At 42.5% G+C, this 15171-nt stretch overlaps 2 protein-coding genes across 3 annotated transcripts in view; both read left to right on the top strand.

Moving 5' to 3' along the window:
* LOC111874959 (facilitated trehalose transporter Tret1-2 homolog) overlaps nucleotides 1–3911 on the top strand; it is a 16718-nt gene extending 12807 nt beyond the window's left edge. Inside the window, exons 5-6 of the mRNA XM_023870853.2 lie at nucleotides 1789–2061; nucleotides 2959–3911. Coding sequence (XP_023726621.1) covers nucleotides 1789–2061; nucleotides 2959–3801 — 1116 coding nt within the window. The 3' untranslated portion in view covers nucleotides 3802–3911. The remainder of the gene's footprint in view (nucleotides 1–1788; nucleotides 2062–2958) is intronic.
* Nucleotides 3912–7794: 3883 nt separating this feature from the next.
* Nucleotides 7795–15171, top strand: part of LOC111874954 (facilitated trehalose transporter Tret1) — a 13150-nt gene continuing 5773 nt past the window's right edge. The window contains exons 1-3 of one of the 2 annotated variants that reach the window (XM_023870846.2): nucleotides 7795–8486; nucleotides 10679–10805; nucleotides 13964–14099. In XM_023870846.2, coding sequence (XP_023726614.1) covers nucleotides 10755–10805; nucleotides 13964–14099 — 187 coding nt within the window. In that variant the 5' untranslated portion in view covers nucleotides 7795–8486; nucleotides 10679–10754. Of the gene's footprint in view, nucleotides 8487–8511; nucleotides 8965–10678; nucleotides 10806–13963; nucleotides 14100–15171 lie in introns of those variants that run through there. The other variant, XM_033755658.1, reaches the window with a different exon arrangement.

Here is a 15171-nt window from a genome sequence, read left to right as displayed (position 1 = left end):
CTGGCTGAACGGGGCTGATAGCGAGCACAAGTACCGGCAGGGTATGGAGACTGGTAGAATATCAAAGGGGGACGTAAAATAGACTATTAGTCGCGGTGCATGGGGAAACCCACCCCCTCCAATAATAATAATAATAATAGTAAACTGTCACTAAATTACATCAAAATATCTTTATTACTTACTGAATTTATAGAAATTGTTGAAATGAGATCCACCATGTTCAATGCAAAGCTTACAAGGCCGTGTTACAGTTCTACAATTTGATTGGCAGGTTCAAATTTGAAAACACTCATCAATACGAGTGACTGTTTTAGGTTAACTGGCTTTTGGGTCAGCTTGTAATATTCGGTTCCTTACTAAAAGTGCAAAATGACAGACAATTCCTTATGTTTGTTATGCACACAATTCAGTCGAAGCACGCGGCAATGGGACAGTAGCACCCTGCAAAGCGAAGTTCTCCCTGTGCTTAATGAATTAAAGAACACACCATGAAGGCGGATATGGAAGTGAAGGTATGGCTTCGCCATTCTTCAACTGGTCACTAGGTTGAGGTGAGTGTCCAGTTTCATGTCCTGGCCACTTTAGTCGAGCATAAAGAGACCCCGGAACCCACTGGGTACAAGTCTAACTGGGCCTCAGAATGTCTCGATGATATTGAGAAGAGAAAAATGTTTACTCTTGTCGGGAATCGAACCCCGGCCGTCCAGCCAGTAACCCGTCGCTATTCCGACTCAACTGCCCTCTTAACAAATAGGTAACACACCCACTCACGTATTTTTGGCAAATATAAGAGGGACAATGCATAATAATATGAATGGACAAGAAAAACATGGCTTCAGTAAACAAACATATTACATTGTCGACCTTGAACCGAATTCTAAAATTCATTCACAGAGAAATGATTACAAAACGTAGAAAAGATCACGTAAGCTTATGCCATCTATGGGCTGCTGCATGTACTGAGGAACATATTTCATCCACAATGAAATCTTTTTTGTCACAATATTTAACATAAATCTCGGGCGAAACGATGGTTTACTCATGCGATTAAAAGGCATCAGAACGAGGAATAAATCGCTTCCAGAAATCGCATTTCTCTCTTCTGGTTTTTAGTCTATTTTCGTTACTTTCAAAGAATGAAGTAAAGCTTACGGTATCGTTTTGCTGTCGGTTTCTCTCTGTGTGTGTGTGCGTGTCCCTAATAACTTTTTAATGCCTTTTCGGGACGAGCAGCCCTAAGGATGGAGCTGTTGGAGAACAACAGTGAGAGACCCGACCCACTAAGAAAAGTAGGCTGAACGTCGTCGAAATCGGAAGAAGCGTCGAGAAAATTATAACTCGCGGTGCCATACGTGACGGCGATCATAGACGTCAGAGGCATGACCCGTCGGAAAAGAAGAAATGGCGGTAGGCCTGTAGGCTACTCTGGACGAGCAGCCTTAATGAGGGAGCAATGTGACATGCATCAAATATAAAATTTGTGGTGAAAGGAAAGTAGGTGATTATTTCTTCCCTGAACTTTTTCTCTCCTTTTCTTCGTCCTTCTCTCCTCACTCCATCTTCTTTCCTTCTCTCCGTCCTTCTATTCTTCCATTTATTTTCATGTTCCTCTTTCTTTCCTTTCAGTATCTGAAAGGGTTATAAGGACTGGTGATGTGTACACTAGTTAGAGACAATGAATACCACCTCCTGGGTTCTGACGCCATATAGTATTTTAGAATTTACCGACGTTTCGGAGGAACTACCCTGAATTTACTTACGGTTTGCTGTATGATTGTGCCCAAACAGGTGCTCGCTGATGAACTGGCTGACCCAAAGTTCAGAGGCTTCACCGTATGCATCGTAATAACATTTGGGTCCATTGGGGTAATGGCGATCACCAGCCTGGGTACCTTATGGCCCTGGCGCAGGGCCGCTTGGGTCACCACCACAGTTTTCCTTCTTTCTGTGCTGCCGTTGGTGCTTGTGTCAGAAAGCCCTTCCTGGCTCGCGAGGAAGGGAAGACTAGAGGAAGCAGCGCGAAGTTTGAAATGGCTGTGGGGTCCAGGGCGAGAGATGGAGGTAAGCCAGCTTATGCTCTTGTATTCTGATGCTTCAGCATCCTGCTGCATTGCTCAAGCATTTAATTCACAGAGGGAAGTCTTGGTGTCGTGTATGTAGACTTGTGGTGTGCCACGTTCTCATATGTTAGAGCCTTATAAGGTGATGCTCACGTATATTACATTAGCATTTGTTACGTTCTATTGTTTTTTTTTTCATTTCTCTAGTCTAAAATTATGTCTAAACGTAGTTTAGTAGCGTAGTTGGTTGAGGCATTATTCCACAAGCCCGAACATCATGGGTTCGATTCCCGATGAGGTAATTTAATGTTTTAATTGACCTACGTCTAAAATTATGTCTAAACGTAGTTTAGTAGCGTAGTTGGTTGAGACATTATTCCACAAGCCCGAACATCATGGGTTCGATTCCCGGTGAGGTAATTTAATGTTTTAATTGACCTACACTTTCCAGCCGCATTATGGCCCTGGGGTCGGCTCAGCCTCTAACAGAAACGAGTACCAGGAATCTTCCTGGAGTGTAAATAGTGGCCAGCGCATAAGGCTGACATCACCGCCATCTGTGAGGCGATTGTTTAGAAATTATGGGAACCTCGAAGTCTCACAATGCTATGGGCCTCCACGACCTCTTATAGGGATAGTTGTACATTCTTGTGACTAAAAGCAATGCTTATTAAAAACGGATATGAACAATTACATATTTCGGTTTTAATTTTAGGGGCCATGAAACCGTGTAGTCTGGAAAGTGGTTACGAAAGAGTTGAGGAGAAAACTACTGACTCCATCTTCAGGATAGAGAAAATTTCGGTAATCCCCTACACCACTACACTGTATCGTGACCCATAACATCATAACATGTTTTATAAATATAAATAAAACATAAAGTTGAGTCGGATTTCAGGCAGAAGAAGATCTGGCGTTTCTGATAAGCCGAAACAATTCAACGCACCGACAGAGCCGAAGCCATCAAGGATTTCTGAAGAGCTGCAGAGAATTCTTCACGTCTCGCATACTCAAGCCCTTCTTCATTCTTCATTTCTTCAACACAATTCAAATATTCTGTGGTTTCGGCATCTTCACGTTTTACGCAGTCGACATTTTATTGAAGATCAGGGAAGCTGGTGATAAGGAAAACAGCATGGACGAAAATTTCAGCGCGGTGATAATGTCATTTGTGCGAATTGTGGGCAATGCTACGGCCACCTTACTGATGATTCGAGTAGGCCGCAGACCCTTAGCACTAATATCGGGAGTAGGGATCACTATGTCAGCACTAACGCTCGGCGTGGTGTTGATTCTCCAGTCAATACAAAATATTTCCTTTGGGTCTGACTGGTTGACCCTGACTCTGACTGTTTTATTCATTTGGTTCCACTCTTTTGGTTTCAATCAGTTAACAATTCTGATGATAGGCGAAACCCAAGCAGCGCATGTCAGAGGGTTCGCGTGTGGTTACATTTATACTATAAACGATATTGTTTTGGGAGGCACTTTAAAGTTCTACCATTCCTTATTGCGTAATTTACAAATACACGGATTATTTCTGATGTTCGGGATATCGTGCCTAATTTGCACGATATTTGTGTATTTCTTCCTTCCTGAAACTCAAGGGAGAACACTGGAACAAATTGAAGATTATTTCCGACAGCCCAACGTGATGTGGGTGACAAGAAAGAAAAGTACTCAGTCTGAAAGAACCTGTGAACAAAGCACAACAGAGGTAACTACCGCATTAGATAAGTAAAGTAGGAACCAGTTAATTTATCTGATCAGAAACGTATTGTTACGTGTATGAGTGGCTCTCGAGGGAGGTTTGGATTGGATATTGGATTTATTGATCACTTTAACACACAACCCGTAATTACACTTAATTATAGAGCCATCGCTGATTTCCAAATTTACAAATCATTATTGCCCACGCTAAGTCTTTTTCAGCCCACAGTATCGTCACTACTCGTTGTCTGGTAACGGCCTCTAACAATGGCTATTCTTCTGTTTCCGGCCCCAAGTCCTCTCTCACTGGCGGCTCACTTCCAACCGCCTCTGTTACAATTGACTAACTCCCAGGCTCTCGGCCATTTCACACCACCTCGTAGTCTTTCCTTTACAGGCTGACTTTCAACTGACAACTTAACTGCCAAGGACTCTTTTCTTCAGACTCCCTTACAGAACTGACTGTCGTCCCAGTTTTCTTTCTTATAACTCCTCGGGACGGCCCCAGCAGACGACACCAACCGTTGCAATGAGAACGTGTTTACCGAGCCGTTCCCTAGCAGTGGTAGTCTATTTCTGCTTGTTCAGAGTCTGCTACATAGCAACGGACATTTCCGTTGTCTGTTCCGCGGCCGTTGTCTCAGAGCCGTTAGCTAGCAACGGCTCCACAGTTCTTGCGTTGTGCAAATATGCCACATTATGAAACGTAGTTGCATAAATTCGTTTAAATTTAAGAAGTAATGGTTAAAAACGAACTTTGTCATAAATACTTAAACCTTATTTCTGGAAAAAAGCTACACATGTACTAAAATGCTAAACTTGATAGAATGACAATATGGAGTACACAGTGCTGTTATCTGGAGGCAATCCACGCTATTAACTTGAAAATTTCCGTAAAGGTATGTTTATACTGAGATACTAACCATATTATGACGTACGAAAATCGTGCTTTAGGGTGTCATCATCAGATACTGAAATTATCACTAGAAAATTAATAGACTCTATTTTGAACACACAATAAGGTTCAAAATCGCAATGCCGGAGTTGTCTCGGAACACACAACAGTTCTGTAAGATTGCGTACTCAACAGTATGACTAATTCTCAGAGATACCTTAGATTTCCACTTGAATACCAATATGTACTAACAGTTTATGTGATTTGGAGGTAATATTATAGGTAAAGGCTGTCTATAAAAATAAACTTCCTCAGAGTTTTTTTTTTGCATAGTGGGGGGTGGAGTCCAGTTGGGTCCACTCGGTACGGCGACCATTGATTGGCCTATTGTAGCCTGCCCCATGTTATTATGATGATGGAGAATTTGGTGGAATGAAGATTGGCAGGGGAAACCGAAGTACTCGGAGAAAACCAGCCCCAGCGCCACTTTGTCTACCACAAATCCCACTTGATCAGACCCGGGTTTCAACCCGGGCTCCTAACTGGCAAGAGAGTACCGAAAATTCGGTCTCCAGTTCACCATTAAACAGTAGAGATACGGAAACACTGACAGACGCCTGAAAGTTCCAAATTACCATCATGCATCCCACTTGTCCATGCACACTGCGCAATCTTCCCACCGCGCATATTATTCCGAGCTGCCTCAGATGAAGGAAATTGGTGGAGCCTTCGGAATAAACAATCCACAGATTAGCTACAGTTTCCACAAACGACCCCTCGAATGCATCTACTCACAGACACTAAACAAAGTCTTCTCTTAATATGCACGCTACGGACGATCAGTTTATTTGGCAAAAGGTGGAAACTACAATGCCGACTGAGACACAGGTACCTCTAACTGCCATCTGGTGGCGCTATTCGTAATTACTAAAACTCTGGCTGCTACATACCGACAGACTGACGCGTCAATGGATGGATAACGCCCACAGGAACACAAGCATGTGTTTAAGGTGCACACTATGAGACTGGATGTGGGCTTTTGTGAATAAGGTAATGAATCTTCGGTTTCCATAAAAGTCGAAGAAACTGAGTAGCTCAAGGTTTGTTAGTTTCTCTCAAGGACACTTACCGCGCAGTGTTAATGATTTTGAGCAGCTCAATTTGGGAAACCAGCTTTGGACTTCAAATTTTCCGTGGTATTCCTCAGCCGCTCTAGACAAATACCATCATAATACCGTTGATAGATCAAGGCCGCTTCCAGCCAAATATTTTACAAGTCATCAGTCATCAGTCATCCTACCATTTGATGATATATAGTTTGAGAATGCGTCAGGGTCGTTAAATAAGTCAGAAATAGGACTGTACACCGTGGAGTACTCTTGTTAGTTTGTAATGTCGGTTAGCTGCTCGAGTGGAAAGTTAGGGAGAGAGAGAGAACAGCTGCTCAGCCTAATCAGGAATTTTCTGTTGGGGAAATGGAAGCCCTGGGAACGTGGTCCAGTGTACATGATTAAAATAATTAGCAAAAATTTAAACACATTCATTCATTCATCAGTAATCTGTCAAGACGACAGGTCCACAGTCTTTTCCAAAACAATTCCTCCACTTAATGCGATCTAGAGCTTTCTCCTTCAGATGACAAAAATTTAAACACAAGATTAATTAAATAATCTAATAACATTTGATGGGAGCACCGGTAACGTAGTCGTTATAGCGTCTTGCCACGGACTGGACGACTGAGAGGTCGGAGTTCGAGTCCAGGTACGATCAATAATTCTCTCTTCTCCACGTCGTTCAGACCGGCTCTGGGGTCCACCAAACCGCCTATCCAATGGATACCGGGGTTCTTTAACCGGAGATAAAGCGGCCGGGGCGTGAAGCTAACTACTCACCTACAAAGAGTGCCGAGGTAAAAAGTGTGGATCTATCCACTCCCACTCCATGTTTCGGTGGAACCTGCTGCCTTCATCTTCAGAGTAGAATGTATGATTTTCTTATTCTTCAGCGTGAGCACCTCAAACAAGAATCTGCGTGGAAAGAACGAAGGGTAATTACCAACTTATAAAAGTAAACAGAATGTGACAAAGCGTCCGAACCCGTTAATTAGCTGCTGTAACCGACACCTATAAGCATCCACTTGCTCCGTGCTGTAACGACCTGCCCTCTCGCGGGAATGGCTGCCGTTTCTGTGCTCGGTTCATGACGCGTGCCCGTGACCCCAGACCTTGGACACGCTTCCCCGACGCCACTGATAATATAAGCTACGTCATGGGGTGCAAAATATCCTTATTCGTGTCAAGTTTTATCTACAGTTCGACGAAAAACTTTAGCAATGTCATCATCGCCTACTTTCATTATTATGGATAAATAAAACTAGGCTTATGAGATCATGCTACTGCCTGTCCATCTGTCTATGTATCCTTCTGTGTCTCTCCATCTGTCTGTGTCTCCCCATTAATTGTTTACACCTAAGGCTTACGAAATCGTTCTCAGTCTATGTTATTCTCAGGTTTCACAAACACATAGACCTAAAAAAAAATAAAGCTATCCCTGTAACAGACAGTGGAGGCCCATAGGGTTGTGAGACGTCGAGGCTCCCGCGTTTCCTAGACAGTCGGTTCACAGATGGCGGTGAGGTTGTTAGCCTTACACGCCGGACGCCCTTTACTCATTTCTGTTAGAGACTGAGTGAACGCCAAGGCCATTTTATTATTATTATTATTATTATTATTATTATTATTATTATTGGAGGGGGTGATTTTCCCCATGCACCGCGACTAATAGCCTATTGTACGTCCCCATTTTAATAGTCTACCAGTCGCCATACCATGCCGGTACTGGTGCTCGCTATCAGCCCCGTTCAGCCAGCGAGGCTGGCAGTGGCTCCCGATACTTCTCCATCTACCGGAGGCATTGGAAACTACTTGGGCGGGAAACTTTTGCCTAATTTTGCTCAGAGGTCTCCTAGAGACATGAGGTTCTTTTACGTGCCGTAAATCTACGACACGGGAGCCACGGCTTAAAGTCCCTCCCGGAGGACTTGTTCCCTGCATTTTTCCGCCCTTAAAAATTCCACGACCTCCGCCGGGTTTGAACCCGCGTACTTGAGTTATGAGGTGGAAACGTTACCCCTAGACTACGGAGGCCGCTACGCCAAGGCCATAGTGCGGCTGGAAGGAATAGGTTAATTACAAAATTCAACCGCGTGCCTCTACGCACAAAGAACTGCGAGAAAAAATATAGTTCTGTACATTTTCATACTTATGGACTTCCTTTGGATCTTAGAAAATGTGTGTGGAGTACGGACTGGACAATTGGCGGGCTCTTTCAAACAAAATAACGAACTTCAGGGTTCCGTAAAATGCAGGTAACTTCTTGACCAGCTGAGCTAAACAATGACTCAGCTGAAAGGAGTTAAGAAGTGTTCAGAGATGGAGTTGCTGTATCAGCTGTATTTTTCTGTCGATAAGAAACTGACATCTAGAAATATGTCCTTTCAATATAACACGAATAACAAGACCAATTAAGTCTGCGTTTTTAAGATAACGTTCACACTGTTTTGCCATTAAAAACCCATAATGAACTTTTGGTCTTGCTAATTTACCCGGCAGTTCAAAAGGGCAACCCTAGCTCATTTGTATTCTTCAATATATTTAAATTTTATTGGCTGCTGGAATTCCCATGTATCTTGTAATCTCGCTCATGTCTAGATAAAGGAATATGCGCACTATATAGCTTACATATGTGCGTTATTTACTGACTATGTAAATGGATACGCTGCTTCAGTTCATTAACTGGAAGCCATCATTAAACCACACACTGTAAGTAGCTCATAGTGTTTCTGAACCTGTGGGTCGCCTCACGCTGATGGGACGTGAGGATTAACTTCTGTAGATTACTTTACGATACTGTTATCTGGACTAACATTGAATGGTGGAATGTTTTCTTATGATTAATCCGAAATTAATTGGAAAAAAAGCGGTCGAGGCCTGTTGGAGGGACTGAGGTATTCCACGAGAAGTATGAGTCATGGTAGCAGGTGTCCCAGTCGAGGTTCGAACGGAGGATCTTCCTAATAAAGCGTTACAGCTACGCTAACCGAACAGACGACGTGGAGTTCGGGAAAAATAAGAGCTGTCATAAACAATCAAAACAGAACCGAAAAGTAAACGTTTGTAAAAATGAGCTTCTTGGAAAGAAATTTGTTTCTGTTGTGATGGGACTACAGTTATTTGAGTCTTCGACCCTGAAGATGGACACCAGAAAGTTGCTCTGTAACGCTGATAAACTTCTATCGGTGTAAACACAGTTTGAAATTTTGTATTTATGGGAATAAGTTATTATACAAAACTATAATTTTGTCTGTGGTTTTGTATGGGTGTGAAACTTGGTCTCTGACATTAAGGGAGGAACATGGAGTGAGGGTGTCTGAGAACAGGGTGTTGAGGAGAATATTTGGACCAAAGAGATGAAGTGACAGGAGGGTGGAGAAAACTTCATAACATGTACTCTTCTCCAAGTACAATTAGAATGATCAAGTCAAGGAGGATGAGGTGTGCAGGGCATGTAGCACAAATGATGGAGAAGAGGAATGCATATAGGATATTGGTGGGAAAGCCAGAAGGAAAGAGACCACTGGAAAGGCCAAGGCGTAGGTGGGCGGACAATATTAAAATGGATATTAGAGAGATAGAATAGATTGGACTGATCTGGCTTAGGATAGAGACCGCTGGAGGGCTCTTGTGAACATGGTAAAGAACCGTCGGGATCCATAAAATGCTGAGAAATTCTTGAGTGACTGCAGATTTGGCTTCTCCTCAAAAATGGCTCAGCTCCATAAGTAAGTAATATAAGGGAATAAGTTATTCAGCGAAATTTCTGGGGCCAGAGGAAGATTCTTTATATGTATGATCCAATTAGAACCAAATGCAAATTCAAATTCAAGTTTCTTTCTTGAAAACATGGAGTTATTATTCGTAGTTTCAATTACTGATCAATAAATTTGTGAAGAGTTAGGTTACGTTAGCAAATTCTCAAATATATATATATATGCATATATATATATATTTACTTACTTACTTACTTACTTACTTACTCCTGGAGCTGAGCCCTTCTGGAGGAGCAGCCGCCAATTTTGCAGCTACTCAAGAATTTCCCAGCATTTTATGGAACCCAAAGGTTCATCACCGTGTTCACAGGAGCCCTCCACTGGTCCCTATCNNNNAAATATTCTCCTCAACACCCTGTTCTCACACACCCTCAGTCTATGTTCCTCCCTTAATGTCAGAGACCAAGTTTCACACCAATACAGAACCACAGGCAAAATTATAGTTTTGTATATTCCAATTTTTATGTTTCTGGACAACAGACGAGAAGACAAAAGGTTCTGGACTGAATGGTAGCAAGCATTACCCGAGTTCAGTCGCCTCTTAATTTCCTCCTGAATCAGGTTTCGATCTGTTATCGTTGTTCCAAAATATCTGAACTGTGTCACATTTTCAAAACATCTGTTTCCTATCTTTATGTCATGATTTTGCCCTGCATTTTGGTGACGAGACAGCAACATATACTTAGTTTTCTCTGTGTTTACTTCTAGACCAACTTCTTTACTTGCGTCAATTAAAGTTTGTGTCTTTTTTATGGTATCGACATTATCACCCAGTAGATTCACATCATCAGCACAGGCCAACAGCTGATGTGTCCCATTTAATTTCAGTCCCACCTGGTTTCCCTGGACCTTCCTCATTGCATATTCTAAGGCAATATGTATATATATATATATAGAGAGAGAGAGAGAGAAAAAAAAAATCCGCCAGCGAACCAGCGTGAGCAGTCTGTTAGCACCTGCTCACGCTGGTTCGCTCGCGGATTTTTCTTCCTGAAGATGGAGGCAATACATTCCTCCGAAACGTCGGTTAACACAATATCTACACGGCGCCACATCCCAGAAGACTGCTTTCTTCATGGTCACCACCGTGAAAACCTCAACTCTTACATCTATCACATGTTACAGAATTACACACGGCACAGTGTAACAATTCCCTGGGCACATTCGTGACTTCAGTTGTGTCACGTAACCAGCAGAGAACATGCAGAAGGAAGATGACGGAAGACAACCTACCAGAGCGATTCTTCCACAAGTAAGTTCAGATGGCCGAAAGTTGGATACATAGCTTGGCTTCAATAAACACGTGTAGTGCATGCAATACAAATGTAGTTACATATGCAGTCAGTTAAAGCAGTGTTTATTTTTAATGCTTGTAGGTCTGTCGTTTCCATGGAATCCAAATACAAATCTACTCTCATGTATTTACGCTATCCCCAGATGACGACAGAAATAAATGGCAAATATACAATATCGAAAATTGATGAAAAATATATTATTATTATTATGTTTCGTATATTTGGACCGCCTCTGTGGTCTAGTGGTCAGAGTTCCTGGCTACAGATCCAGAGGTCCCTGGTTCGATTCCCGACGCTACCAGATTTTCTGAGAAGTAGTGGGTCTGGAACGGGGTCCACTCAGCCTTGTGAGGATAACTGAGGAGTTATTTCAAGGCAATAGCGGCTCCGGTCTAGAGAACCAAGATTAACGGCCGTGGGAATTCGTTGCGCTGATCACGTGACACCCTCTATCCGAAAGAGTTGGCACTAACTTCGCCAATAAGCGGTGGTCGCTCGGTCGGTATAGTTCGCTCGCGGACTACAGACCACGGAGTTTGTTTTCAGTGTATTTGGCTGTCTTTCCATAATTTTTCAGTTTCATATTGTGTATATTCAGTGAAACCGTGATTTCAGAGTGTCTCAAAACGGCTATATTGTGTAAGGGTTGATCAGTGGAACGGTTATCTGTGGAAATTCTCTAGAAGTAAGAATATTCAAGTTTTCCTACTGAACTTCTAAAGGGCATTTCACTAGTTTATTAACATAAGTAAATAATCGGATAAGCTATGCACTAATAAACATATCCTGTGTCTTATCAACACACCTCGTCTTTCCTAAACGCATTGTAATGTTTTGCGGGTGAAGTATAGAATAGAAATTACACTTGGAAGAGTAAGTTCTTGTGTGCTGTAACACCGTTAATTTCGGAGAGGGCGCGACGTTTTGGGGGAACATATCTCCTCCATTTTCAGGGTCGAAGAGCAAACGATGCTAGAAATCGAGCAGAAACAGGCGACACACTGGACTTAAGCTGATTCCTCGTTTCACATAGATTTTTACTCTGAAGATGGAGGCAATATTTTCATCAGAAACATCTAGTTCTCCCCGAATTATACGTTAAAACCCAAAGGACCATGCCCTTCAAACATACCGCCGTAAGAACATCAAATTCAACAAAACATTCTGAGTTTTGGGGCATTCATTAATTGTAAAATTGTAACAACACAAAATCCTACAAGTTCAATTATTTTCACATGACATCAGATATTCTATTATGAGACATGCAACGTAGTATCCAACTATAGCGCTGTGTAGTTTATCTTGGAGTAAAGGTTCGGCCACACAGAGCGCTACGCTATGTTCGCTACGTACGCTACGTACGCTGTGTACACTCTGCTAAGCAGCTAACATAGGGAACATAGCGTACGTAGCGCTGTGTGGTCGAACCTTTAGAGTGGCTTCGATACATCTCGTAATGTCAAAGCTACAGACATTGCAAAATGCTTGGTTAGATTCCAGTGATTAGAAAAAAGAAAGTCTTAAGTTCCTCACTGAAGCGTAGGGTCAGAGACGAGGCCCCCAACTTGAAGACCCAGGGTATGATAATGTGTTGCCCGGTCAGGGCTGTCTCACATCTCAAGGAGCGGTGATAAATGAGTGTGGTAGGAAAGTGGAATGATGGCTAGCAGAGGAAAATGGAAAAGACGCGAAGGGAAAACCCGAGTTCGTCCATCGCGAATTTCTCATTTATTCACCCGTGATTGAATCAGAGTTTCGGTAGTAGGAGAGCACAGCATGCATAACCTCACCCGTATTTCCTTCAATCCAGTTTCTCATATCACTACAGATAACATTACATTCCTGCGAACACAATATTTTTCCAGCATGAGTTTCTGTCTAGGACTACGAATTTCTGTAGATGTGTTAACGGGAATAAAACGAACATTATTTGTATACGTTGACTGTAGAAGATGTTTCAGGTCAATATTAATAGAAACGTCGATCTCAAGACGCTTCAAATCCTTTACAACAAAAGCAAATTTATTCATGCTTCTAATGTTTGTAAGAGAATTTATTAACGATACATTTTCGCTTAATTTTTTTAAAGAGAAAATTCAGCACCTCTTTCACAAAATCCCGCAACAGGCCCTTATCCTAGTGACTAGTCTCAGATACATCCCATCGGTGTTATGTTTCGGAAACTGTATCTGTTTCCATCCTCAGGTTAAAGGGTGGAGAAGCATCTACTGAGCTGCAGCAAGCGGCAATCTCAGTCAATGGACGGAAATCGAGCGACTAAGTAATCACAGAACTTCGCATTTCCCCAACTTCTGGCGTTTCCTAACACCCAGTAATGACTCAGCGTCAATCCAGTGATGATTATTGAGATCATGTCCATCAACCGTAACATGCTTAAACAAGGATATTAATATTTTTATTGACAACAAAATATATCTGTTCCACGTATCAAGAACTGCGCGAATACTAGTGCCTCAGGTTTGTGGAATATTCCGTCTACTTCAATTAGTAATTCTCATTGGCTCTTCGACACACACATATATTGTCACGTGTAAGGGTACGCGTGACGAAATGACGGGTTCTAGTTCAGATGATTGGATTTATTAGCACTTTGGTTACAACCTCTTTTAGTTGCACTGAGATACAGCGCTATCTCTGATTTACACACTTTCCAGTTCACCGTTGCACACGCACTAGGATTCTCTGTCTTCCATTTGTCGTCTCCTAGCAATGGATCTCCACGCAGAAACTGTCACTTCGAATCACATGAAGTAGCGCTTCAGGTCACTCCAAGTACTACACATAATTCAAGTCTTCCAGTCACACGACGAACACTCTCAGATACTCCAGTCTCAAACACTGCAATCTGTTAGTCAAAGTCAAAGTCACATTGCGACTGACGGTCAGTCAGTCAGTAAGTATTAGTGTCGAGCTCCATCTGGGGCTCATGACCGGATATTTATTACTGTTTGACAGTTACGGTCTTGTTTTTGTTGGCCACCCTCTCTCTCCTTGACTTGATCATTCTAATTATACCCGGAGAAGAGTAAAAGTTATGAAGCTCCGTCTCCCACAGAATTATTAACTCAGATGAGTGTATCGACTTCATTTGCAGGTGCTACTCTCATGCGGATGTTGTGTGGTGGGAATTTCTTACGGCATGTCAACAGGACACTCGGCCGTGCTTCTGCCTCACCTGCAGGCAGACAACAGCAGCCTCTACATTGACAACGACACTGGATCCTGGATAGGTGAATCTGAAGAAACGTTACCGAGCACCAGGCCTGACACCCTGTACTCTGGTACAAAATTTCCGGACGTTTCAGAGGAACGTACTGCCTCTATCTTCGGGATGGTAGAGTGTGCCAAGAAATCAACCAGAAACAATCAAACACCAAGCGTTTGCTGCTTGATTCTTCCTGGTTCCTTCCTTGGCTTAGGCCTAATATCCGTTCCTCTGAAACGTCGGTAAACTTCTGGTATGTTACACGGCGTCACATCCCAGAAGACAGTACTGTTCATATACGAGTATACCGGTTTGAGAAAGTGAAATCCAATACGTAATTATTATGATGAGATGGGCTATACATACAGAACGGATGACAGCGATGTGAAATACGTATAAGGTTTTGTGCCGAATACTTCAAGGGAACGTATCACTTTCTTCTTCTGTCCCCTTATTCTTTTCGCGTTTATTGCCCTAATATTTGTTTACGACTTAAAATTGTGTAACACCTCGTTATGAACTTTATCTGTCGTGCTAATAAACAAATGCGATAATCGCATATACAGGGTGTCCCAGGAGGAAGGGTCAGCATTCTGGCAGGTCATAGTGTCGATCGTTCTAAGGAAAAAGTGTATATGTACATGTGTCCTGTTCCGAACGGTTTCCGAGATAGGACTATTTCACTGTACAGTTCCAAAACTGTTGATAAGAAAGATATATTACGTACTGTTTCTAATACTCACTCATGGAGCTGAGCCCTTCTTGAGAAACCTCCAGTTGTGCAGCTGCTCAAGAAATTCCCAGCATTTTATGGAATCCGATGATTCATTACTGTGTTCAGAAGAGCCCTCCACGGGTTCGTATCCTTAGCCAGATCAGTTCAATCAATACCATCTCATCCTATTTCTCTAAGATCCATTTTAATATTGTCCACCCACGTACACTTTGGTCTTCCCAGTGGTCTCTTTCCTCCTGGCTTTCCCACCAATATCCTAAATGCATTCCTCTTCTCCCCATACATGCTACATGCCCTGCCCATCTCATCCTCCTTGACTTGATCATTCTAATTGTACTTGGAGAAGAGTAGAAGTTATGAA

This window comes from Cryptotermes secundus, unplaced genomic scaffold, assembly GCF_002891405.2.
Source record: "Cryptotermes secundus unplaced genomic scaffold, Csec_1.0 scaffold743, whole genome shotgun sequence".
Taxonomy (NCBI): domain Eukaryota; kingdom Metazoa; phylum Arthropoda; class Insecta; order Blattodea; family Kalotermitidae; genus Cryptotermes; species Cryptotermes secundus.
This window is presented reverse-complemented; position numbering and strand designations above follow the sequence as displayed.